General features: G+C 45.9%; 1 protein-coding gene across 1 annotated transcript; it reads left to right on the top strand.

Moving 5' to 3' along the window:
* The first annotated feature begins 6,092 nt into the window (after nt 1-6,092).
* Nucleotides 6,093-7,274, top strand: LOC100281064 (B-box zinc finger family protein). Its single transcript, NM_001153983.2, has one exon. It carries the CDS (start codon nt 6,422-6,424, stop codon nt 7,100-7,102), a length of 681 nt encoding a protein of 226 aa, NP_001147455.1. The 5' UTR covers nt 6,093-6,421; the 3' UTR covers nt 7,103-7,274.
* Nucleotides 7,275-23,552: the final 16,278 nt, after the last annotated feature.

The raw sequence follows: 23,552 nt of genomic DNA, 5'->3' as shown, positions 1-23,552 counted from the left end.
TGGATGATTATTCTCGCTTCACTTGTGTGTTCTTTTTACAGGACAAATCTCATACCCAAGAGACCTTAAAGAGATTCTTGAGACGGGCTCAAAATGAGTTCGGCTTAAGGATCAAGAAAATTAGAAGCGACAACGGGACGGAGTTCAAGAACTCTCAAATCGAAGGCTTCATTGAGGAAGAGGGCATCAAGCATGAGTTCTCTTCTCCCTACACTCCACAACAAAATGGTGTAGTGGAGAGGAAGAATCGAACTCTATTGGACATGGCAAGAACCATGCTTGATGAGTACAAGACACCGGATCGGTTTTGGGCCGAGGCGGTCAACACCGCCTGCTACGCCATCAACCGGTTATATCTTCACCGAATCCTCAAGAAGACATCCTATGAACTCCTAACCGGTAAAAAGCCCAATGTTTCATATTTTAGAGTTTTTGGTAGCAAATGCTTTATTCTTGTTAAGAGAAGTAGAAAATCTAAATTTGCACCTAAAACTGTAGAAGGTTTTTTACTAGGTTATGACTCAAACACAAGGGCATATAGAGTCTTTAACAAGTCCTCAGGACTTGTTGAAGTTTCTTGTGACGTTGTGTTTGATGAGACTAACGGCTCTCAAGTAGAGCAAGTTGATCTTGATGAGATAGGTGAAGAACAGGCTCCATGCATAACGCTAAGGAACATGTCCATTGGGGATGTGTGTCCTAAGGAATCCGAAGAGCCTCCACATGCACAAGATCAACCATCCTCCTCCATGCAAGCATCTCCACCAACTCAAATTGAGGATGAGGCTCAAGATGTTGAACAAGAAGATCAAGAAGATGAGCCACCTCGAAATGACGGCAACGATCAAGGGGGAGATGCAAATGATGAAGACAAGGAGGATGAACAACCAAGGCCGCCACACCCAAGAGTTCACCAAGCAATACAACGAGATCACCCCGTCGACACCATCCTCGGCGACATTCATAAGGGGGTAACCACTCGATCTCGTATTGCACATTTTTGTGAACATTACACTTTTGTTTCCTCTATTGAGCCACACAGGGTAGAGGAAGCACTTCAAGATGCGGATTGGGTGATGGCGATGCAAGAGGAGCTCAACAACTTCACGAGGAACGAGGTATGGCATTTAGTTCCACGTCCTAACCAAAATGTTGTAGGAACCAAGTGGGTCTTCCACAACAAACAAGACGAGCATGGTGTGGTGACAAGGAACAAAGCTCGACTCATGGCCAAGGGGTATTCACAAGTCGAAGGTTTGGATTTTGGTGAAACCTATGCACCCGTAGCTAGGCTTGAGTCAATTCGCATATTATTAGCCTATGCTACTTACCATGGCTTCAAGCTTTATCAAATGGACGTGAAGAGTGCCTTCCTCAATGGACCAATCAAGGAGGAGGTCTATGTTGAGCAACCTCCCGGCTTTGAAGACAGTGAGTATCCTAACCATGTTTATAGGCTCTCTAAGGCGCTTTATGGGCTCAAGCAAGCCCCAAGAGCATGGTATGAATGCCTTAGAGATTTCCTTATTGCAAATGGCTTCAAAGTCGGCAAAGCCGATCCTACACTCTTTACTAAAACTCTTGAAAATGACTTGTTTGTATGCCAAATTTATGTTGATGATATTATATTTGGGTCTACTAACGAGTCTACATGTGAAGAGTTTAGTAGGATCATGACACAGAAATTCGAGATGTCTATGATGGGGGAGTTGAAGTATTTCTTAGGATTCCAAGTAAAGCAACTCCAAGAGGGCACCTTCATTAGCCAAACAAAGTACACTCAAGACATTCTAAACAAGTTTGGGATGAAGGATGCCAAGCCCATCAAGACACCCATGGGAACCAATGGGCATCTCGACCTCGACACGGGAGGTAAGTCCGTGGATCAAAAGGTATATCGGTCGATAATTGGTTCATTGCTTTATTTATGCGCATCTCGACCGGACATTATGCTTTCAGTTTGCATGTGTGCAAGATTCCAATCCGACCCTAAGGAATCCCACCTTACGGCCGTAAAACGAATCTTGAGATATTTAGCTTATACTCCTAAGTTTGGGCTTTGGTACCCTCGGGGATCCACATTTGATTTGATTGGTTATTCGGATGCCGATTGGGCGGGGTGCAAGATTAATAGGAAGAGCACATCGGGGACTTGCCAGTTCTTGGGAAGATCCTTGGTGTCTTGGGCTTCAAAGAAGCAAAATTCGGTCGCTCTTTCTACCGCCGAAGCCGAGTACATTGCCGCAGGCCACTGTTGCGCGCAATTGCTTTGGATGAGGCAAACCCTGCGGGACTATGGTTACAAACTAACCAAAGTTCCTCTTCTATGTGATAATGAGAGTGCAATCAAAATGGCCGACAATCCCGTCGAGCATAGCCGGACTAAACACATAGCCATTCGGTATCATTTTCTTCGGGATCACCAACAAAAGGGGGATATCGAGATTTCGTACATTAACACTAAAGATCAATTAGCCGATATCTTTACCAAGCCACTTGATGAACAATCTTTTACCAGACTTAGGCATGAGCTTAATATTCTTGATTCTAGGAATTTCTTTTGCTAATCTGCACACATAGCTCATAAGTGTACCTTTGATCATGTCTCTTTTATATATGCTATGACTAATGTGTTTTCGAGTGTATTTCAAACCAAGTCATAGGTATATTGAAAGGGAATTGGAGTCTTCGGCGAAGACAAGGCTTCCACTCCACTCTACTACTCATCCTTCGCCGTCACTCCGCTCCACTCTCCGTCTTTGGTATAATTCTCACTCCTATGTTTTATTTGCCAAAGGGGAGAAAATAGTCATCAAAAGGGCTCTAATGACTCCGTTTTTTGGCGATTCATGCCAAAGGGGGAGAAAATATGAGCCCAAAGCAAAAGGACCGCACCATCACCATCACCCTAATTTTAACATATGATTTTCAATTGGTTGAAAATTTCAAAATTGGTATCTCTTTGTGTTCTAAAGGGGGAGCAAGTAGTATTTTCAAAACTTCATATCTTAAAACCCTCTTGAACACTAAGAGGAGAATTTATTTGAGGGGGAGTTTTGTATAGTCAAAGGAAAGGCATTTGAAACAGGGGGAGAAAACTTCAAAACTTGAAAATGCCTTGCAAACTCTCATTCATTTACCTTCGACTATTTGCAAAAGAACTTTGAAAAGATTTACAAAAGATTTTTGCAAAAACAAAACATATGGTGCAAATGTGGTCCAATATGTCAAAAACAAAGAAACAATCCTTGCGCATCATGTAAATATTTATATTGGCTCAATTCCAAGCAACCTTTGCACTTACATTATGCAAACTAGTTCAATTATGCACTTTTGAATTTGCTTTGGTTTGTGTTGGCATCAATCACCAAAAAGGGGGAGATTGAAAGGGAATTAGGCTTATACCTAGTTCCTAAATAATTTTGGTGGTTGAATTGCCCAACACAAATCTTTGGACTAACTAGTTTGCTCTAGTGTATAAGTTATACAGGTGCAAAAGGTTCACACTTAGCCAATAAAAAGACCAAAGGTTGGGTTCAACAAAAGGGCAAAGGAGCAACCAAGGCTCCTCTGGTCTGGCGCACCGGACAGTGTCCGGTGCACCAGAGGACTTCAGCTCAAACTCGTCGCCCTCGGGAATTTCCAGAGGCTACTCCGCTAAAATTCACCGGACTGTCCGGTGTACACCGGACAGTGTCCGGTGCTCCAAGGGAGGTCGTCCTCAGGAACTCGCCAGCCTCGGGTTTTCACTCCAGCCGCTCCGCTATAATTCACCGGACTGTCCGGTGCATCTGCGGAGCAACGGCTACTTCAGGCGCCAACGGCTACCTGCTGCGCATTTATTGCGCGCCAGCGCGCGCAGAGGTCAGGCACGCCCATGCTGGCGCACCGGACAGTGAACAGTGCATGTCCGGTGCGCCACCGGACATCAAGGCGGGCCCAGAAGTCAGAACTCCAACGGTCAATTTCCAACGGCACTGGTGACGTGGCTGGGGCACCGGACTGTCCGGTGTGCACCGGACTGTCCGGTGTGCCATCGAACAGACGGCCTCCACCAACGGTCAAGTTTGGTGGTTGGGGCTATAAATACCCCAACCACCCCACCATTCATTGTATCCAAGTTTTCCACTTCTCAACCACTTACAAGAGCTAGGCATTCAATTCTAGACACACCCAAAGAGATCAAATCCTCTCCAATTCCATACAAAGCCTAAGTGACTAGTGAGAGTGATTTGCCGTGTTCATTTGAGCTCTTGCGCTTGGATTGCTTTCTCTCTTTAATTCTTTCTTGAGATCAATACTCGCTTGTAACCAAGGCAAGAGACACCAATTGTGTGGTGGTCCTTGCGGGGAGGTTTTTGCTCCCGGTTGATTTGAGAAGAGAAAGCTCACTCGGTCCGAGGGACCGTTTGAGAGAGGGAAGGGTTGAAAGAGACCCGGCCTTTGTGGCCTCCTCAACGGGGAGTAGGTTTGAGAGAACCGAACCTCGGTAAAACAAATTCACGTGTCTCACTTCATCATTCGCTTGCGATTTGTTTTGCGCCCTCTCTCGCGGACTTGATTATATCTCTAATGCTAACCCGGCTTGTAGTTGTGATTATTTTTGAGAATTTCAGTTTCGTCCTATTCACCCCCCCTCTAGGCGACTTTCACTTGTCCTCTGGAAATCTTTGCATGTTCAACAAAATCCTAAACTTCATCTTCAACACTCCAAAACTTCTTTCTATCACATTTCTAACTTTGGCATGTGCATGGTTGAAGACTTCTTTCATACCTTGGGGCGGTGGGCCGTTATGCCATTGCTCGACATGGTACCTTGTACACCGGTATGGTGAAAGGTATCCCGGACGATTTGGGTAACCCGCATCAACCACATAATACTTGCCTACATATTTTGAAAGGTAAACGATGAGACTTAGATGAACTAGTTTAATTGGTTTAAAATTGTTGCAAGAAAGGTGAAGTAAGAAAACCTGGTGGTGGATGTGGAAATTTGTGGTGATGAGTAGTTATGGCATCTTTGAAAACTCTCATGTCATGTGCTGAACCAGGCCATCCCGACAACACAAAGGTAAATCTCATGTTAAAATCACAAACAACAAGCACATTTTGACTGGTCTCATTGTGCCTGTTCAAATATGGAATCCTCTTACTCTTATCAACCACAACCTTGATATGTGTCCGGCGCCTGCGAGTTGAGGTCGAAGGCATCGCCGTCCATGGCAACGGTGAGTCTGCATATGCAGTAACAAAATGAGCCAATCACAGTAGATAAATTAGTAAATTACAATAGTCTAAAATGCATTCAATAAGAAATTAGCCAAAACAAATCCGTTGTTTTCCTGTTCTTTCCAATGTGGCCAGCCGTGCCCCTCCACTACCTTTTCATGGATCAAGAAAAGAGGGAGGAGGCTGAGGGAACGGAGGGAGGCGACGGCTGACCTGCTCGAGGACGGCGACGCCGGTCCTTCCCTGCGTATCGAAGAAAAGAAACGGACCCAGGAACATGCGGATCCCGTGCGGAAGGATAAGAGAGAAAAAAGGATTTTGATGGGCCTTCCAACAAACTAGCCCCAATAATCACCCCTTGGTGCGGAGAGTTTTTTGGGTGGGCTAGTTGCAAAAAACTGGCTCTAGCCCTCCTGTTTGGCTACTTTTGGGCTAGTTCCCAAACTAGCTCTAGCCTTTAGATCCCAACAGGGCCTATAATTGAAATTATTACATAGACCACCGACGTTTGAATCGTTTCATTTTGGAGGATTTGAAATATACTTAATAGACTGGACTATTTTATTTTGAAATTTATCGTTTTTTATTTTTTTTACTATAAAGATCTAAACGAGGTCTACTATTTTTTTTACAAAGTTAGTCAAATTTAATAAAAATTGATCAATACTCATTTCGTTGCGACAGTCAACGAGGCAGAGACGGAGGAGGGAGTACGAGTACATATGTGTGGACGTGTGGTGGCCGGCGAGTGAGCACGACCAGCCCACGGTCAGTAGCCATCGGCCACTACCAGCCTCGGCCGCGGGCTGTGAGCTGGGCGGGGCCCCTTTAAATGCCGGCCATACGCGCGGCCTAAAGCCTCCAGAGCCACGCTGCTTCCCGGCCGAAGCCTCCGTCCGCGGCTCCGCGCCCACGGTTTCCATTCCACCCCCCAGGCCCCAGGCTTGCGCCGACTCGCCACTTGTACCGCCGGCCGGTTTCGCCGAAGGACGAAACGCCTCGCGCGCGGAGACCTGCATATAAGCCGGCCGCGTGTCGTCCGGCGCTCCCGGTACAGGCGATCCGTTCATCATCCGCTGCAAACCACCAGGCACCAGCTCCGCGCGCAGAGGCCGGAGGACTACGACCGACGAGGGCGACGAACACCAAGGCTCCGAAGTCCGAGGAGGCAGGAAGCGGGAGGACGTCGGGAATGGGCGCTGCTCGTGACTCCGCGGCGGCGGGCCAGAAGCACGGCACCGGCACGCGGTGCGAGCTCTGCGGGGGCGCGGCGGCCGTGCACTGCGCCGCGGACTCGGCGTTCCTCTGCCTGCGCTGCGACGCCAAGGTGCACGGCGCCAACTTCCTGGCGTCCAGGCACGTGAGGCGGCGCCTGGTGCCGCGCCGGGCCGCCGACCCCGAGGCGTCGTCGGCCGCGTCCAGCGGCTCCTCCTGCGTGTCCACGGCCGACTCCGCGGAGTCGGCCGCCACGGCACCGGCTCCGTGCCCTTCGAGGACGGCGGGGAGGAGGGCTCCGGCTCGTGCGCGGCGGCCGCGCGCGGAGGCGGTCCTGGAGGGGTGGGCCAAGCGGATGGGGTTCGCGGCGGGGCCGGCGCGCCGGCGCGCCGCGGCGGCGGCCGCCGCGCTCCGGGCGCTCGGCCGGGGCGTGGCCGCTGCCCGCGTGCCGCTCCGCGTCGGGATGGCCGGCGCGCTCTGGTCGGAGGTCGCCGCCGGGTGCCGAGGCAATGGAGGGGAGGAGGCCTCGCTGCTCCAGCGGCTGGAGGCCGCCGCGCACGTGCCGGCGCGGCTGGTGCTGACCGCCGCGTCGTGGATGGCGCGCCGGCCGGACGCCCGGCAGGAGGACCACGAGGAGGGATGGGCCGAGTGCTCCTGAGTTCCTGATCCAGACGGGCCCACGTCCGTTGCTGCCGTGCCGCCGCTGCACCTGCACTGTGTACCGAGCCGGACCTCCGAGATAGACTCGGGAGAAAAATGTAACAACGTGTGGGCGACGTTTGTTTGTTTGTTCTTTTTCTTCTTAATCAAATAAATATATCGTAGGCGTACGAGCGAGGGTCCAAGGGATTGATCGTGTGGCTGGTTGGCTGCCTCTCGTCAAGCCGATTTGATTTGACTTGATTACACAACATACACTCATGTGGTCTGGGACGATGCTGTGGTGGCCTGGTGGGGGCGCATTGGGCCATTGGCTGGATATTTTCTTTGCCCAATGCGCGCGCATCAAAGTTGTTTGTTAATCGGGACTAAAAACCACATGTGGACCGTGTGTGCTAGCTTCGGCGGCAAGGCCTTCTTCCGGATGCTCTCTCTCTCAGCCATGCTTTTTTTTAAGGGGGGAAAAAGGAGTCGCTGTCGTCTGTCACCCAGGCCAGGAGTTCGTCCAACCTTGTCCGCTGCCGCTCGTTTCGACGTAGTGGTTGCGGCGTGCTCTTCGAATTTGGTAACTGCGACACAGTTGAACAGCAACGGCCACGGGCCACGGCTCGTCTCTGATCCTCGTGAGAACGCGTGTGCGTGCGCAGGGCGGTAGCGTGGAACCACCCGCTCGCGCAGGGGGCCTCACAGCTCGAGACACCGAACGCGTCGGCGACTCGCCATCGCCATCGCACACCGCGAGCGTGCGGTAGACGGCCAAGCAGACCGCGGCGTGACTCGCTTCGGTCGCTCTGTCCACTCTAGTCCGCACGCGCGTAAGGCTAGGGCGGAGCGGGGAAATCACCCGCCGGACGGACACTCCACCTACAGGAAGCACGAGAAGCCCCTTTTTTTACCGGGTAAGAGCCCGGCTCGGCCCGATTTATATATGCTCGGACTGGCCTGCCACAAATAAGCGGACCGAGCCCGAACAGAAAAATGAGTCCGACGTGCTAGTTCCGTCCGGTCCATTTAGCCCGTTTTTCGATTGGCTTTTTTCGTGCTCACCGGATCGGGCCGATCTGTTTAGGTCTATGCAAGAAAATGAGCATGCGGGCTTGGAAGGCTCAACCTAATTTTCCAACCGTGTCTGGCGGTACGAGCTTCACCAGGTAGAGATGTATAAATGGGTGGGCCGTGCTGACCCGACACGGGCCCGCCTTCGGCCCGGCACGTTTCGACCCGTTAGGTTGACGGGTCGTGCCGGACCGGCCCGCAGCCCGTTAAGGCCCGCCGTGCTTTGACCGGGTGGGAAGAAAAATAAGTAAAAAACAGACTAAAAATAAGCTTTGCTAGGATTTGAACCTTGGTTGGAGGGTTTAAAATGCTTAGCTACACCACTCTAGCCAACTAAACCAAACTTTTTTTGTGTCTAAACTATTAAAGTTGTTTCTAATATACAAATAAATGCACTGGAAAATAAAATAAAAAAACCGGGCCGTGCTCGGGCCGGCACGGCGTGCCACGGCAGCGGCCCAAGGCCGGCCCGACTAACGGGTCATGCCGTGTTCGTGACGGGCCAAAACCGTGCCGTGCCACGGGCCGCCCGACGGGCACGGCCCATTTGGACATCTCTATCACCAGGTCGGACGAGGCGACCCATTTGTACACGTATAACTCCACCCAGACAAGGCCGCCCCTGCCCAGATATTTGGCCCATTTAAGGAAGAGAAGTTTTTCTTACTTAGAGTTGCTCAATCAATTACGGGTTATTTTGGGAGCAAACTTAGAACGATCACAAGCAAGAGAACTAGAGAGAGGGGAGAGGAAGAATCGAATCGTAAAGTAAATGATCACACAAATGAACACGGCAATTTATTTACCGAGGTTCAATTTCAAAGAATCTACTCCCCGTTGAGGATGTCACGTAGCTCGGGTCTTTTTGAACCCTTCTCTTCTCTCAAACTGTAACACCCCTGGTGTTACGACAACTAAAATCTTAACATGTCATCATGTGCACTAGCATCATCTTGTCGTGTTACACTTAGAATGCATTCACTAGGATAAAGATCAAATTAAGTGTGATGTTATGTTTAGTAGGGAATGGAAAACTCAATTTTAGAAACCCTAGTTTAGAGCCAAAAGTGAATTTTGTGATCTAGCCATATTTGGTCAAAAGTCAAAATATCAAAGCTGTAGAGTTTATAAAACTAAATAACTTTCATGTTTAGAGAATTTCAAGTTTTGTAGAAAAATTTGGGGTAATTTACAAAATTCAGATTTGGCTCAGATTTGGAGAACTGAAAATCAGTGCCAACTAGCTAACTTTGAGCCTTTGTAGTTTTAAATCCATAAGGTTTTGGCTGATAGTCATTATGGCAAACTTGTAGAGCTTCAATAGGAGTACAAACTTGGTTAGCTACTTTAGTCATAAAACCATATGGAACTAGGTGAATAACCTATCCAAAGTGGAGCTGTCAGACTCTGAGTTTCAGACTTAACTCGTTAGTTGTCCTGAATTTCAGTGATTTGTAGCCATGTTTAGACCTTTTTTGTGGCTTGGTGAACAAGGTTGGTGTAATGAGAGTGGTCCGTCCTTATCCAGAACTGGAGAAAAGAAGGGATAAACCTGGTACTGCAGTCGAATTGTGTGGGTTCAGAGTTGAGTTGCAAATATCTGAAAAAGATCTCCCTCCACTACCATCTCTAGTTGCTTCTGGTGTATAGCAGATAAGTGAAACTTGAGCTTGGGGGAGGGGGTAACTTGGGATAAACTTCACTGCCCTAGGGATAGCATTGAAGGGGTGAAATCTATCCTGTAAATGTGCTCTCTGTCTCTCCCTGGCCGACTACTATTGGCTCCCTGTCATTCACCTCCCTATGCCCTTGCCCTTGCGTGATGACCATGCAGTAGAGAAGTTGGATGTGCTAGCCTTGTTTCCCTCTATGTTAAGCCCCAAAAAAATCATGGGAATTCAGTTCTTTTGACTCCATGCCATTGTAGTTGGGTACAAACTGAACCTTGCTATGTCCGTGCTCCCATTGCTCCAATGGCTTGTTCACTATTCTTTACGTCCGTGTTAACCCCCCAGCCACCTCGGTCATCTTGTTGCTTTGTCCAAGTCTGTGCGCGAAGTCCTCCCTATGTCTGGTGACCATGCCGGTCGTTTTGGCCCTTCACCGCGGCTAGCTCTTTCTAAGGGGTAACTTGTCCGCCTTGCTCGTGTTTCGTGATCCCTGTGTATCCGTGATGCTCACCGAGTCTTCCTTTTGAACTCTATCGCTTGTAGTTCACCGAAACGATGGTCTCGCCGTCGGGCAATGCCACGTGTCTTAGCTCTCCGTCGACCGACTGCCTCAGTGGATGCCCGAGCAAAATCGCGTGAGCACCGTGGTTGGGGTGAGTCACTGATTCTACCCATGCTCCTCAATTGAACTCTACCACACCTAGAACTTGGGGACACCGTCGCCGGTTCATCATGACCGCCGCCGCCGTGGTCAGAAGAAATCTTGGTCACTAGGGTCCGATTAACCAAGGGGTTATGGTAGTTTAGGTTCGGGGGTTGCGTGGGTATGTTTGCCCTCGTCAGAGAGGGTTGTCGCCGGCGGGTTTGCGCGGTGATCGACCGGTGTTCGCCGGAGTTGGGGTCGGGGGCCTAAGTTTGCGAAAGAGAGAGGGGGGGGGGGGGGGGGGGGGGGGTTTGAACGTTAGCGAAACGTTTGAATAGTGCCTGGGACTCTTTTGGTGTGTTTGGTTTGTGGAGTCACCTAATGCTTCATGAGGTAATACATCATAAGTTCATTCCATCAATTTTGGTGGAATCAACTCACTCATCATATATATACTAATTATTAGCTTATGAGGAATAGAGTGGTGATGGATCAACTCATTCTATTCAACAAACCAAATAAAAATATGAGAAATGAGAAGAAGATGGATCACTTCATCACTCAAACCAAACACACCCTTTATTAGTTAGCTGCTTCTACAAGGGTCTCGGTGTAATATGACATCGCCGGCCGTGGGTCGCGCGCGCATGTTTCGACCCAGCTCTGTTCATGCTTTCTCATTTTTTTGCTGAGAGTTTGTAAAATCTACCCAAAATTGTAGAAAAATGCAAAGATTGTGAAACCATTTTTGTTGTGTTCATAAAATTACAAAGTTTATGGTAAAAATGGTTTTAGGATTTTTTATGCAAATAATGAATTTTAAGTGGTTAAAGAGTGCTAAATGTGGTAATTTTAACCTCTAGGTAAAGTTTGAACTTATTTGGAATTTGTTTGGTTAGAAAACATATTGTTACCCCAAAGTTAATAATCTTTAGTGTTAATCAAGTCTAGTTTTCTATACCTTCTTGAATTAGCATGAGCAGTCATGAGCATATCATCACATGAACATTCATTATCATTTTGACTTGTAGAACACCTAGAAGAGATTATATAAGAAGAAGAAATAGCTCCAGAAGTTGAGGCTCCTCTAGTTGATAATAATTCTAATTGTGATATTCGTATAGAGGAACCAGAATCTCCTTATTTTCAAGGCAAGCTCCGGTGCATTTTACCTTTCCTTGTATTTACAAAGCTTTCCTCACCTTAAATGATACATTAGGTGATAGGAGTTGGGTGTTAAAAATTTGATGCATTACCTCCTATTGGAATATTGCTTACCATCCTTGATACCTGTTTTTTCAAAGTTTAGATATGCTTAGCTATGCTTATAGGAACAAAAATATTTTTGATCTATGAATCCTATTTTACAAAAGAAAAAAGGTTTAGAATGATGAAGGCATCAAAAGGCCTTGATGAATTCATCATTTCAGCAAGGTACCTCTGACAAGTACAAGTTTTGAGAAATAGTTTAAAATGAGACCAGACGTTGAGCAGGAAAGGTCGCATGTCTATGTCGTTTAAGGACTGCTCCGATTGTTGGCCTCCTGATAAGGACCTTTTAGCTGGCCACATGCCCTGGTATGGGACAGGTCAAGCCTAATCTCAGCTTAACCAATACCAGAAATGTTGACACACAATGGGAGTGGAGAGATCGCGAGAGTATTGTGTATCCACCTGGCAAGAGGATGAATGATGGGGTACTATGCTCTCGGTTGGTGTGAACCCATTGCAAGTTTTTAGCTCATTAGTCAAGTTTTTGTGTTTTTCTTTTTCATGGGCCAAGGCCTTCTCAAGCTTAACATATTTATCATGTTCCTTAGTGAGAAAATGTTCTTGACATTCTAATACAACATACTTTTTATTGATAGAGCTCACTAATTCATTAATTTTCTCAATTTGCTTGGGGTTGAGGCCTTTGAAAAGCTTGGATAGGTTTTCTTCATTGTCACTATAATCACCCCATCATCGAAAGTAGTGTATTTGGGAGTGGTTCTAGATTTTACCTTCTTTTCCCATCCTTGGTCATGAGACACTTGTGGTCGATGTTGGGGAAGAGAAGTCCCTTGTTGATGGCGATGTTGGCGACGTCAGAGGAGGAGTCGGTGGAGGTCTCGTCGTAGTCCTGAAACCTCTCTTGTAGGTTTTGGTGGTTTGGATGACAACCCAATTAAAGGACTGACATGTGTGTTAAGTGTTGGACAGGTGCTTAGTGTAAAGCTTGTAAAGTTCAACACAAGTGTTCAAGAGTGATGGTCCAAAGACTGAGTTGATTATGGTTGTGGACATCACAAGTGAAGGAGAACATTGCTAATGTGAAACTTGGTGTGCATATCTTGGAGACAACTGGCCAAGCCAAGGATGGAGGCAAGAAGAGTTTTGAGGTACTGAGTGCACAGGAGAAGGTCAAGGCGACCGAGCAACCCAAAGCCAGGGGTGAAGAAGAAGACTTGTAATGTCAAGGATTGATCGAGTTGAGAAAAGATATGGTGCATCGAGAATCACTATCTAAGGACATGACTTACAACCAATGAGATAACATCTATGGTTATGTGGTGTAAGTCATAAGGTTCAAGATCAAGCTCAAGAAATAGAGCAAGATCACTAGGAGAAGTAGTGTCAAAGACAGAACCTATAAGCAACCCAAAAGAGTTAATTTTTGAGTTTGAGTTGTTGTTGTGTTTGGATATGTTCTATTTGACCTATGCAGGGTGTTGGAGCTCATATATGACAAGCTGAATCAAGTCTTGGAGACTTGGAGTTTTGGAGTCCAACATCGACCTCAAACAGTACAAAAGGAGGAAAATGATGACAAAGGTTAAGTATGCAGGTTTGAGTGTCCAAATATGTTGCATGCACCTTCTACTAAGTGTATGGCACTTTGGTTTTCCTCTCTAACCATGTTTGTAGAGAAAGTGTCATTTGGAGCTCTGTTTAAGGTGAAACAGAAAAGCTAGGAGAAGATATGAAAAGAGGTAACCTTTTGAGACTTAGTCAATTGGTTTATACTCTAAATGTATTTGTCTAAGTCACAGGAAGGTACTCCCAAAAGTTGAAAGCAAGTGGAGATGAAAAGGAGGAAATAACACTTAAAGTGTGCAGCTGTCTGGGCTGCACCGAACAGTCCGCTGGTGCATACGGCCTAAATCCTCGGCCTCAGGATTTTTGCTATAAATCCCGGACGGTCCGGGCCGAGTCACCGGACAGTTCGAGACCCTCCAATGGCTACCTCTAACAGCTTCCCAACGGCAACGACTAGCTAACACACCGGACGGTCCGGTGGTGCACCGGACAGTATGATGCCCGTCAGCACAAAAGGAAGAAGGCAATCAAATCCTAGGACAGTGAGTTCCAGTGGAGCACCAGACAGTCCAGAGGTGGCATTGGACAATCCGGAGGTGGCACCGGATAGTCTGGTGCCCCTCCAAAAGTGACAGTTTTTCTCAGGATTGAGATCTTTGCAAGGAAAGGGGCAACAACTAGGGGCTCTTTTGGGGCTATAAAAGGAGCCCTAGGCACCCATTTGGAGCACACAAGTGCAGCCAACAAGTCCATACATCATTGTGATCAATTCTTTCTCTTCCACTCTTGTGTACCTCTCTAGTTTGTGTAGAGGAAAAGTTATAAGCCTTTATAGAGAGGGGAAGTACTGTTGAGAGCTAGAGCAAGATCTTGGGCGCATTGTTACTCTACTGGAGTGCTGTCCAGAAGATTGTAAGCAGCCACGACATCATTGTAACTGACATCAACATAGTGGAAGGCTCGCACTGACAGATCTGAGCAAACGGAGGAAGCAGTTGAAATAGACTCTAAGCCAAGGTGTGGTTAACTCCAACGAGGATTAGGCAAGCATTTAAGACTTGGGCGAACCACGAGATAAATCCATGTGCTTGTATGCTCTCTATCTTGATTGATTTTTATACTTGCACTTCAATACTCATCTGTGGTACAAGTTGTCTTTGAAGTGCAGGGTATTTTGAGACAGGAACTTCAATTCCATTGCGACCTACTCGAAAGGTCTTTCATTCCACTGTGATCCAGTCTTCGAGTAGAGTAAGAATTTTCAGTTTTTAAGTGTTATTTTTTATTCACCTATTCACCCCCTCTAGGCGACATCTAGATCATGTTCCTAGATAAAGGGAACTTTCAAGTCAAACTCCTTTTCAATGTGCGCCTCGCTGCCCTTCTTCTTGTGGTAGTACTTCTTCTCCATTTTCTTTTTCACTTTCTTGTTGTTGTAACTGTCACTATCACTTGCATATGGACATTTAGCAATATAATGATTGGACTTATCGCACCGGTAGCACACCCTCTTGGAGCAAGGTTTGTAGACCTTTCCCTTCATTTGCTTGAGGATTTACTGGAAGCTTTTAATGATAAGAGCCATCTCCTTGTTGTTGATCTAGGAGGCATCAATTAAGAGTCTTTTGTTTGGTGTGGGCTCCTCCTTCTTCTCTTCCGTTGCCTTGAGTCCAACAGGTTGCGGTTCAGTGTAGAGGCGCCTCCTTGCTCCAAGTTGACAATGTGTTTGGAGTCTTTGACCTTATGTTCAAAGCTCACAAACTAGCCAATCACCTCATCGAGAGACATTTTTCATACCTAGGGTTCTTATGGATTAATTACACTTGAGTGGGGTTATGAAAAATTAGTGATCTTAGAATAACCTTGACCGTCTCATGGTTATCCCACTTGGTGCTCTCGAGGTTGCGGACTTGGTTCACCATAGTATTGAGCTAGTTGTACATATCTTGTGACTCTTCTCCTTTGTTGAGGACGAATCGACTAAGTTCTCCCTCAACTGTTTCTCGCTTGGTGATCTTAGTGACTTTATCACCTTCATGCGCCGTCTTAAGGATGTCCCAAATTTCTATGACACTCTTCAATCCTTTCACTTTGTTTTACTCTTCCTTGCACAAGGAAGCGAGGGTACTGTTGGGGGTCTTCTTCTTCGTCGAAGGTCCTCAAGGCAAAAACACCTTTGACAAAATGATACAAAAGCTTGCCGAAGTTATCTTCAGCCTCAGCTCAACTCCTCGAGACGAAGCTCAAGGGCTTTGGCTACAGTGCAAGATGCCGAAGGTCAATAGCTTTGAAAGTTGCCTAGAGGGGGGGGGTGGATAGGCGGAAACTGAAATTTACAACTTTAAGCACACTACAAGCCGGGGTTAGCGTTAGAATAAAATCCGAGTCCGGGAGAGAGGGGAAAACAAATTAACCAAGAAAATAAAGCGGATGACACAGTGATTTGTTTTACTGAGGTTCGGTTCTAAAGAACCTAGTCCCCATTGAGGTGGTCACAAAGACCGTGCCTCTTTCAACCCTTTTCGTCTCTCAAATGGTCACTTAGATCGAGTAAGGCTTCTTCCTTTATCTCACGGGTCATTTAGACCCCGCAAGGATCACCACACAATTGGTGTCTCTTGCCTCGCTTACAAAGCACTTGAGAGTAAGTAGTGAGAAAGAAAAGAAAGCCAAGCCAAGCAAACAAGAGCAACAAAGAAACACAAATGATTCTCTCACAAGTCCTAATGCGCTAGAGTTGAATTGGGGACTTTGAGCGGATCGATCACTTGAATTGTGTCTTTGGAGTGGAGTCTATTGCTCTTGTATTGAATGCAATGTGTTGAATGCTTGGATGGTTGGAGTGGAGGTGGTTGGGGGGGGGGGTATTTATAGCCCTCAACCACCAAAATAACCGTTGGGGTGGCTGCTATTGATGGGCGCACCGGACAGTCCCGTGCGTCAGCCACGTCACCCAACCGTTAAGGTTCTGGCGGTTTCGACCATTGGACCTTTGTCTTCTTGTGGCACCGGACAGTTTGGTGCTGCATCGATCAGGTACTATGCACTGTCTGGTGCGCCTCTGGCGGCTGCTCTGACTTCTGCGCGCACAGTAGCGTTTGCAGGTGTCCGTTGCAGTCGACCGTTGCGCTGGTAGCCGTTGCTCCGCTGGTGCGCCGGACAGTTCGGTGGCACACCGGACAGTCCGGTGAATTATAACGGAGCGCGGCCTCAGAAACCCGAAGGTGGCGAGTTCACAGCTGTACGGTCCTGGTGCATCGGACACTGTCCGGTGGCACACCGGACAGTCCGGTGCGCCAGACTAGGGCACACTTGGGTTTTTTGCTCCTTTCTTTTTGAACCCTAACTTGATCTTTTTATTTGTTTGTGTTGAACCTTTAGCACCTGTAGAATATATAATCTAGAGCAAACTTGTTAGTCCAATATTTGTGTTGGGCATTCAACCACCAAAATTATTTATAGAAAAAGGTTAAACCCTATTTCCCTTTCAATCCCCCCTTTTTGGTGATTGATGCCAACACAAACCAAAGCAAATATATAAGTGCAGAATTGAACTAGTTTGCATAAGGTAAGTGCATAGGTTGCTTGGAATTAAACCAATTTATAGTTTTACTAGATATGCATGGTTGCTTTCTTTTATTTAACATTTTGGACCACGCTTGCACCACTTGTTTTATTTTTGCAAATTCTTTTGGAAAATCTTTTCAAAGTCTTTTTGCAAATAGTCAAAGGTATATGAATAAGATTTCGAGAAGCATTTTCAAGATTTGAAATTTTCTCCCCCTGTTTCAAATGCTTTTCCTTTGACTAAACAAAACTCCCCCTGAATGAAATTCTCCTCTTAGCTTTCAAGATGGTTTTAATAGATATCAATTCGAAATATATTGAGATGCTAGTTTTGAAAATATACCAATTGAAAATCATCATACCAATTTGAAATATATCATCTTAAAAAAATTTCGAAGGGTGGTGGTGCGGTCCTTTTGCTTTAGGCTAATATTTTCTCCCCCTTTGGCATTAATCGCCAAAAATGGAGACTTTGTGAGCCCTTTTTTACTTTCTCCCCATTGGTACAAGTAAATATGAGTGGAAGATTATACCAATTTGAGAGTGATGTGGAGTGATGGCGAAGGGTAAATGATACCGATAAAGTGGAGTGGAAGCCTTGTCTTCGCCGAAGACTCCATTTCCCTTTCAATCTACGACTTAGTATAGAAATACACTTAAAAACACATTAGTTGTAGACATGAAAGCGATATGATCTAAGGTATATAAATGAGCTATGTGTGCAATGTTTCAATCAAAATTCCGAGAATCAAGTATATTTAGCTCATTCCTAAGTTTGCTAAAGGTTTTCTCATCTAATGGCTTGGTAAAGATATCAGCATTGTTCTTTGGTGTTAACATAAGCTATCTCGATATACCCCTTTGTTGGTGATCCCTCAAAAAGTGATACCGAATGTCTATGTGCTTAGTGCGGCTGTGTTCAACGGGATTATCCGCCATGTGTATTGCACTCTCATTGTCACATAGGAGAGGTGAAAGTCGCCTAGAGGGGGGGGGGTGAATAGGGCGAAACTGAAATTTACAAAGTTAATCACAACTACAAGCCGAGTTAGCGTTAGAAATATAATTGAGTCCGAGAGAGGGCGTAAAAACAAATCGCAAGCGAGTAAGTAAGTGAGACACAAGGATTTGTTTTACCGAGGTTCGGTTCTTGCAAACCTACTCCCCGTTGAGGAGGCCACAAAGGCCGGGTCTTTTTCAACCCCTTCCCTCTCTCAAACGGTCCCTCGGACCGAGTGATCTTTCTCTTCTCAAATCAACCGGGAACAAAACTTCCCCGCAAGGACCACCACATAATTGGTGTCTCTTGCCTCGGTTACAATTGAGTTTTGATCACAAGAAAAGAATGAGAAAGAAAGCAATCCAAGCGCAAGAGCTCAAAAGAACATAATAAATCACTCTCTCTTAACACTAATGCTTTTGTGGAATTGGGAGAGGATTTGATCACTTGGGTGTGTCTTGTATTGAATGCCTAGCTCTTGTAAGTGGTTGGAAGTTGAGAAACTTGGATGTCTTGAATGTGGGGTGGTTGGGGGTATTTATAACCCCAACCACCAAACTAGCCGTTTGTGGAGGCTGCAGTCGCATGGCGCATCGGACAGTCCGGTGCGCCACCGGACACTGTCCGGTGCACCAGCCACGTCACCAGGCCGTTGGGTTCCGACCGTTGGAGCTCTGACTTGTGGGCCCGCCTGGCTGTCCGGTGGTGCACCGGACAAGTCCTGTAGACTGTCTGGTGTGCCACCCGCGCGTGCCCTGCTCCTCTGTGCACGCTGGCGCGCATTAAATGCGTTGCAGACGACCATTGGCGTGAAGTAGTCGTTGCTCCGCTGGCTCACCGGACAGTCCGGTGTGCACCAGACATGTCCGGTGAATTATAGCGGAGCGGAAATCCGAAGCTGGCGAGTTCAGAGTCGCTCTCCTCTGGGGCACCGTACACTGTCCGGTGGTGCACCAGACAGTCCGGTGAATTATAGCGAAGCGCCTCTGAAAATTCCCGAAGGTGCGAAGTTCAGCTTGGAGTCCCCTGGTGCACCGGACACTGTCCGGTGGTGCACCGGACAGTCCGGTGCGCCAGACCATGGCTGCCTTCGGTTATCCCTTGCTCTTTTTGTTGAACCCATTTCTTGGTCTTTTTGTTGGCTAAGTGTGAACCTTTGGCACCTGTATAACTTATACACTAGAGCAAACTAGTTAGTCCAATTATTTGTGTTGGGCAATTCAACCACCAAAATCAATTAGGAACTAGGTGTAAGCCTAATTCCCTTTCAATCTCCCCCTTTTTGGTGATTGATGCCAACACAAACCAAAGCAAGTATAGAAGTGCATAATTGAACTAGTTTGCATAATGTAAGTGCAAAGGTTACTTAGAGTTGAGCCAATATAACTACTCATAGGTTATGCATGGATTGTTTCTTTTATTTTTAACATTTTGGACCACGTTTGCACCATATGTTTTGTTTTTGCAAATTCTTTTCAAAGTTCTTTTGCAAATAGCCAAAGATAAATGAATAAGATTTTGCGAAGCATTTTCAAGATTTGAAATTTTCTCCCCTTGTTTCAAATGCTTTTCCTTTGACTAAACAAAACTCCCCCTTAATGAATTTCTCCTCTTAGTGTTCAAGAGGGTTTTAAGATACTGATTTTGAAAATACTATTCTCTCCCCCTTTTGAACACAATGAGGTACCAATTTGAAAAATCATACCAATTGAAAAACTCTTTTTAAAATTAGGTGGTGGTGCGGTCCTTTTGCTTTGGGCTCATGCTCTCTCCCCCTTTGGCATAAATCGCCAAAAACGGAATCATTAGAGCCCTCTTTGAAACTACTTTCTCGCCTTTGGCAAATAAAACATGAGTGAAGATTATACCAAAGACGGAGAGTTGCTCGGAGCGACGACGAAGGATGAGTTATGGAGCGGAGTGGAAGCCTTTGTCTTCGCCGATGACTCAAATTCCCTTTCAATACACCTATGACTTGTTTTGAAATTCACTTGAAAACACATTAGTCATAGCACATGAAAGATATATGATCAAAGGTATATGAATGAGCTATATGTGCAAATCAACAAAAGAAGTTCCTAGAATCAAGAATATTTAGCTCATGCCTAAGTTTGTTAAAAGTTTGTTCATCAAGTGGATTGGTAAAGATATCAGCTAATTGAACCTTAGTGTTAATATATGCAATCTCGATATCTCCCTTTTGTTGGTGATCCCTTAAGAAATGATACCGAATGGCTATGTGTTTAGTGCGACTATGCTCAACGGGATTATCCGCCATGCGGATTGCACTCTCATTATCACATAGAAGAGGAACTTTGGTTAATTTATAACCGTAGTCCCTAAGGGTTTGCCTCATCCAAAGTAGTTGCGCGCAACAATGGCCTGCGGCAATATACTCGGCTTCGGCGGTAGAAAGAGCTACGGAATTTTGCTTCTTTGAAGCCCAAGACACCAAGGATCTTCCCAAGAACTGGCAAGTCCCCGATGTGCTCTTTCTATTAATTTTACACCCTGCCCAATCGGCATCGGAATAACCAATTAAATCAAATGTGGATCCCCTAGGATACCAAAGCCCAAACTTAGGAGTATAAGCCAAATATCTCAAGATTCGTTTTACGGCCGTAAGGTGAGCTTCCTTAGGGCCGGCTTGGAATCTTGCACACATGCATACGGAAAGCATAATATCCGGTCGAGATGCACATAAATAGAGTAAAGAACCTATCATCGACCGGTATACCTTTTGATCCACGGACTTACCTTCCGTGTCGAGGTCGAGATGCCCATTGGTTCCCATGGGTGTCTTGATGGGCTTGGCATCCTTCATCCCAAACTTGCTTAGAATGTCTTGAGTATACTTCGTTTGGCTAATGAAGGTGCCCTCTTGGAGTTGTCTTACTTGAAATCCTAAGAAATACTTCAACTCCCCCATCATTGACATCTCAAATTTTTGTGTCATGATCCTACTAAACTCTTCACATGTAGATTCGTTAGTAGACCCAAATATAATATCATCAACATAAATTTGGCATACAAACAAATCATTTTCAAGTGTTTTGGTAAAGAGCGTAGGATCGGCCTTTCCGACTTTGAATCCATTAGTGATAAGAAAATCTCTAAGGCATTCATACCATGCTCTTGGGGCTTACTTGAGCCCATAAAGTGCCTTAGAGAGTTTATAAACATGGTTAGGGTACTCACTATCTTCAAAGCCAGGAGGTTGCTCAACATAGACCTCTTCTTTGATCGGTCCATTGAGGAAGGCAGTCTTCATGTCCATTTGGTAGAGCTTGAAGCCATGGTAAGTAGCATAGGCCAATAATATACGAATTGACTCAAGCCTAGCTACGGGTGCATAGGTTTCACCGAAATCCAAACCTTCGACTTGGGAGTATCCCTTGGCCACAAGTCGAGCTTTGTTCCTTGTCACCACACCATGCTCGTCTTGCTTGTTGCGGAAAACCCACTTTGTTCCTACAACATTTTGATTAGGACGTGGAACCAAATGCCATACCTCATTCCTAGTGAAGTTGTTGAGCTCCTCTTGCATCGCCACTACCCAATCCGAATCTTGTAGTGCTTCCTCTACCCTGTGTGGCTCAATAGAGGAAACAAAAGAGTAATGCTCACAAAAATGTGCAACACGAGATCTAGTGGTTACCCCCTTATGAATGTCGCCGAGGATGGTGTCGACAGGGTGATCTCGTTGGATTGCTTGGTGGACTCTTGGGTGTGGCGGCCTTGGTTCTTCATCCTCCTTGTCTTGATCATTTGCATCTCCCCCTTGATCATTGCCATCATCTTGAGGTGGCTCATTTGCTTGATCTTCTCCTTCATCAACTTGAGCCTCATCCTCATTTTGAGTTGGTGGAGATGCTTGCGTGGAGGAGGATGGTTGATCTTGTGCATTTGGAGGCTCTTTGGATTCCTTAGGACACACGTCCCCAATGGACATGTTCCTTAGCGCGATGCACGGAGCCTCTTCATCACCTATCTCATCAAGATCAACTTGCTCTACTTGAGAGCAGTTAGTCTCATCAAACACAACGTCACAAGAAACTTCAACTTGTCCGAAGGACTTGTTAAAGACTCTATATGCCCTTGTGTTTGAATCATATCCTAGTAAAAAACCTTCTACAGTCTTAGGAGCAAATTTAGATTTTCTACCTCTTTTAACAAGAATAAAGCATTTGCTACCAAAGACTCTAAAATATGAAATATTGGGCTTTTTACCGGTTAGGAGTTCGTATGATGTCTTCTTGAGGATTTGGTGTAGATACAACCGGTTGATGGCGTAGCAGGCGGTGTTGACCGCCTCGGCCCAAAACCGATCCGAAGTCTTGTACTCATCAAGCATGGTTCTTGCCATGTCCAATAGAGTTCTATTCTTCCTCTCCACTACACCATTTTGTTGTGGCGTGTAGGGAGAAGAGAACTCATGCTTGATGCCCTCCTCCTCAAGAAAGCATTCAATTTGAGAATTCTTGAACTCCGTCCCGTTATCGCTTCTAATTTTCTTGATCCTTAAGCCGAACTCATTTTGAGCCCGTCTCAAGAATCCCTTTAATGTCTCTTGGGTGTGAGATTTTTCCTGCAAAAAAAAACCCAAGTGAAGCGAGAATAATCATCCACAATAACTAGACAGTACTTACTCCCGCCGATGCTTATGTAAGCAATCGGGCCGAATAGATCCATGTGTAGAAGCTCCAGTGGCCTGTCAGTCGTCATGATGTTCTTGTGTGGATGATGAGCACCAACTTGCTTCCCTGCTTGGCATGCGCTACAAATCCTGTCTTTCTCAAAATGAACATTTGTTAATCCTAAAATGTGCTCTCCCTTTAGAAGTTTATGAAGATTCTTCATCCCAACATGGGCTAGTCGGCAGTGCCAGAGCCAACCCATGTTAGTCTTAGCAATTAAGCATGTGTCGAGTTCAGCTCTATCAAAATCTACTAAGTATAGCTGACCCTCTAACACACCCTTAAATGCTATTGAATCATCACTTCTTCTAAAGACAGTGACACCTACATCAGTAAAAAGACAGTTGTAGCCCATTTGACATAATTGAGAAACGGAAAGCAAATTGCAATCTAAAGAATCTACAAGAAAAACATTGGAAATAGAATGGTCAGGAGATATAGCTATTTTACCCAATCCTTTGACCAAACCTTGATTTCCATCCCCGAATGTGATCGCTCTTTGGGGATCTTGGTTTTTCTCGTAGGAGAACATCTTTTCTCCCCTGTCATGTGGTTTGTGTACCCGCTGTCGATTACCCAACTTGAGCCCCCAGATGCATAAACCTACAAAACAAGTTTAGTTCTTCACTTTAGGTACCCAAATGGTTTTGGGTCCTTTGGCATTAGAAACAAGAACTTTGGGTACCCAAACACAAGTCTTTGATCCCTTGTGTTTGCCCCCAACATACTTGGCAACAACTTTGCCGGATTTGTTAGTTAACACATAAGAAGCATCAAAAGTTTTAAATGAAATGCTATGGTCATTTGATGCACTAGGAGTTTTCTTCTTAGGCAACTTAGCACGGGTTGGTTGCCTAGAGCTAGATGTCTCACCCTTATACATAAATGCATGGTTAGGGCCAGAGTGAGACTTCCTAGAATGAATTCTCCTAATTTTGCTCTCAGGATAACCAACAGGGTACAAAATATAACCCTCGTTATCTTGAGGCATGAGAGCCTTGCCCTTAACAAAATTA

The sequence above is a fragment of the Zea mays genome, chromosome 5 (assembly GCF_902167145.1).
Source record: "Zea mays cultivar B73 chromosome 5, Zm-B73-REFERENCE-NAM-5.0, whole genome shotgun sequence".
Lineage (NCBI taxonomy): Eukaryota > Viridiplantae > Streptophyta > Magnoliopsida > Poales > Poaceae > Zea > Zea mays.
This window is presented reverse-complemented; position numbering and strand designations above follow the sequence as displayed.

Bases quoted from the DNA above. Each gene is read 5' to 3' on its own strand.
- LOC100281064 (NM_001153983.2), top strand. From the start codon at position 6,422: ATGGGCGCTGCTCGTGACTCCGCGGCGGCGGGCCAGAAGCACGGCACC.